General features: G+C 60.4%; 1 protein-coding gene across 1 annotated transcript in view; it reads right to left on the bottom strand.

The window, feature by feature from the left end:
• Positions 1-193: 193 nt before the first annotated feature.
• ETH_00041390 (uncharacterized protein) overlaps positions 194-1,912 on the bottom strand; it is a gene marked incomplete at both ends in the record, with an annotated part of 2,474 nt that continues 755 nt past the window's right edge. The window contains 3 exons of the mRNA XM_013376508.1: positions 194-207; positions 640-1,224; positions 1,548-1,874. Coding sequence (XP_013231962.1) covers positions 194-207; positions 640-1,224; positions 1,548-1,874 — 926 coding nt within the window. The remainder of the gene's footprint in view (positions 208-639; positions 1,225-1,547; positions 1,875-1,912) is intronic.

The following is a 1,912-nucleotide window of genomic DNA, read 5'->3' as shown; positions in this document are numbered from 1 at the left end:
CCGCCACGAGGTGGTGCCAGCCGCTCTCCAAGTGCTGCAGAGAAGCAGCAGAAGGCACGAAGGGACAAAAAGAAGAAACAGAAGTGACACAAGTCTTTGCTGCTGCTCGGCTGCGCGGCCGCGCAAGGACTCCTGCAACAGCAAAGGTATACAGACACCCGACTCCCAAACCCTAAACCCTAAACCCTAAACCCTAAACCTTAAACCCTAAACCGAGAAGCACAGCACGCAGCAACAAATGCAACAAGAACCCACGAAGCAGCCACAGCTCAGAAGAGGGAGCTGGACTCCGAAGAGAAACAAACAAGGCTGAAAATGCAATGGCAGCAGCAGAAGCAACAGCAGCACAACAAACCAACAGCAGCAGAAGCAGCAGCAGCACTACCAGAAGCAGCACCAGTAGCAGCCACAGCAATACCAGAAGCGGTAGCCACAGCAATATCAGCAGCAGCAGCAGAAGCCGCAGCCGCCAAAGCAATCCCAGCAGCAGCAGCAACCACACCAACACCAGCAGCAGCAGCCACAGCAAAACCAGGCGCAGCAGCCGCAGCAACACCAGCAGCCGCAACAGCAGGACTACTGCGCGTGCTGCTGCTGCTGCTGCTGCTGCAGCAACAGGCGCAAAGCGTGGGGCCGCACCTAAAGTGCAGCAGCGGGGGTCAGCAGCTAAAAAGGCGCCGCCGCTGCTGTTGCCAGCCAAGGCGTGGAAAGCTCCAGTTTGCTGCAGCGGCAGTTTGGCCCAGCAGGCCAGAGTGAAGCCCTGGGGGCTGAGAGGCAGCGGGGGAACTAGGTGCAGGCTGCCCCGCAGCGCTTTGCTGCTGCTGCTGCTACTGCTGCTGCTGCTGCTGCTGCTGCTGGCAGCCCGGCCCAGCGCCGTGTCCCACGCAGCCAGCTGCCCGTTGGGGGCCTCCACGAAGTCCCCCAACCCCACAACCATCAGCTCGTGTCTCTTTGCTGCTGCTGCTGGCAGCAAATCAACATACTCCCCGTCGGACAGCACCTGCAGCAGCAGCTGCGGCGGCCGCTCCTCTGCTGCTTCAACTTCCCGGGGCGCCAGCACCAGCTCCTCGCTGCTGCTGCTGCTCCCCTTGCTCTCGCTGCTGCTGCGCCGGCTCCCCTGCTTGCTGCTGCTGCTGCTGCTGCTGTTGCTGCCCCGCGCCACCGGCACCTGCGAACCTGCGTAGGAAGACCGCCCAGCAGTCAGCGCGTACCGCAGAGGATAAGCTGCAGGCACAGCCACAACCGCAGCAAACACACACCTGCAGCAGCAGCAGTTGCTGCAGCAACGCTACATCCAGCAGCAGCAACAGCAGCAGCAACAACGCTTCCAGCAGCTGCAGCAAAAACGACGCTACGAGCAGCAGCAACAACAGTGACGCTATCAGCAGCAGCAGCAGCAACAAAGCTGTGAGCAGCAGCAGCAGCAACAAAGTTGTAAGCAGCAGCAGCAGCACCAGCGCAATAGTAAAAGCGGCAGCAGCGGCAGCGCAATAGCGGGAGTGGCAGCAGCAGCAGCAGCAGCAACAGCAGCAGCAGCGGAGGGCTACTCGTGTAGTCGAAGGAGACTTCTTGGGGCCTAAAGGGTTTGGCGTAAACCCTCAAGTGGGCAAAACCCCCGAAGGGTTTGCTGCCCGAAAGAGAATTGCCAATGTACTTAATCGGGGCCCAAGACACCCTAGGGACAAGTCCCCTGGGGGCCCCATCAAGGTAGAAGGCCATGCTGCCAGCTCTATCTTCTGTTGCTGCTGCTACTGCTGCTGCTGCTGCAGGCGATGTCCTCCCTGCTGCTGCTGCTGCGCGTGACAGCGGCGGCGCTGCAGCAGCAACCACGTGCAGCAAATGCCAGCCCTCGCTTTCAAGGGACAAGTCCAGTCCTGAGGGATAATATTCTCTGGAGATGCCATCGGACTGG

Source organism: Eimeria tenella, genomic scaffold (assembly GCF_000499545.2).
Source record: "Eimeria tenella Houghton genomic scaffold, Eth_scaff3559, whole genome shotgun sequence".
Classification (NCBI taxonomy): Eukaryota; Apicomplexa; class Conoidasida; order Eucoccidiorida; family Eimeriidae; genus Eimeria; species Eimeria tenella.
The sequence above is the reverse complement of the archived record's forward strand: the minus strand, read 5'-3'. Positions and strand labels throughout refer to the sequence as shown.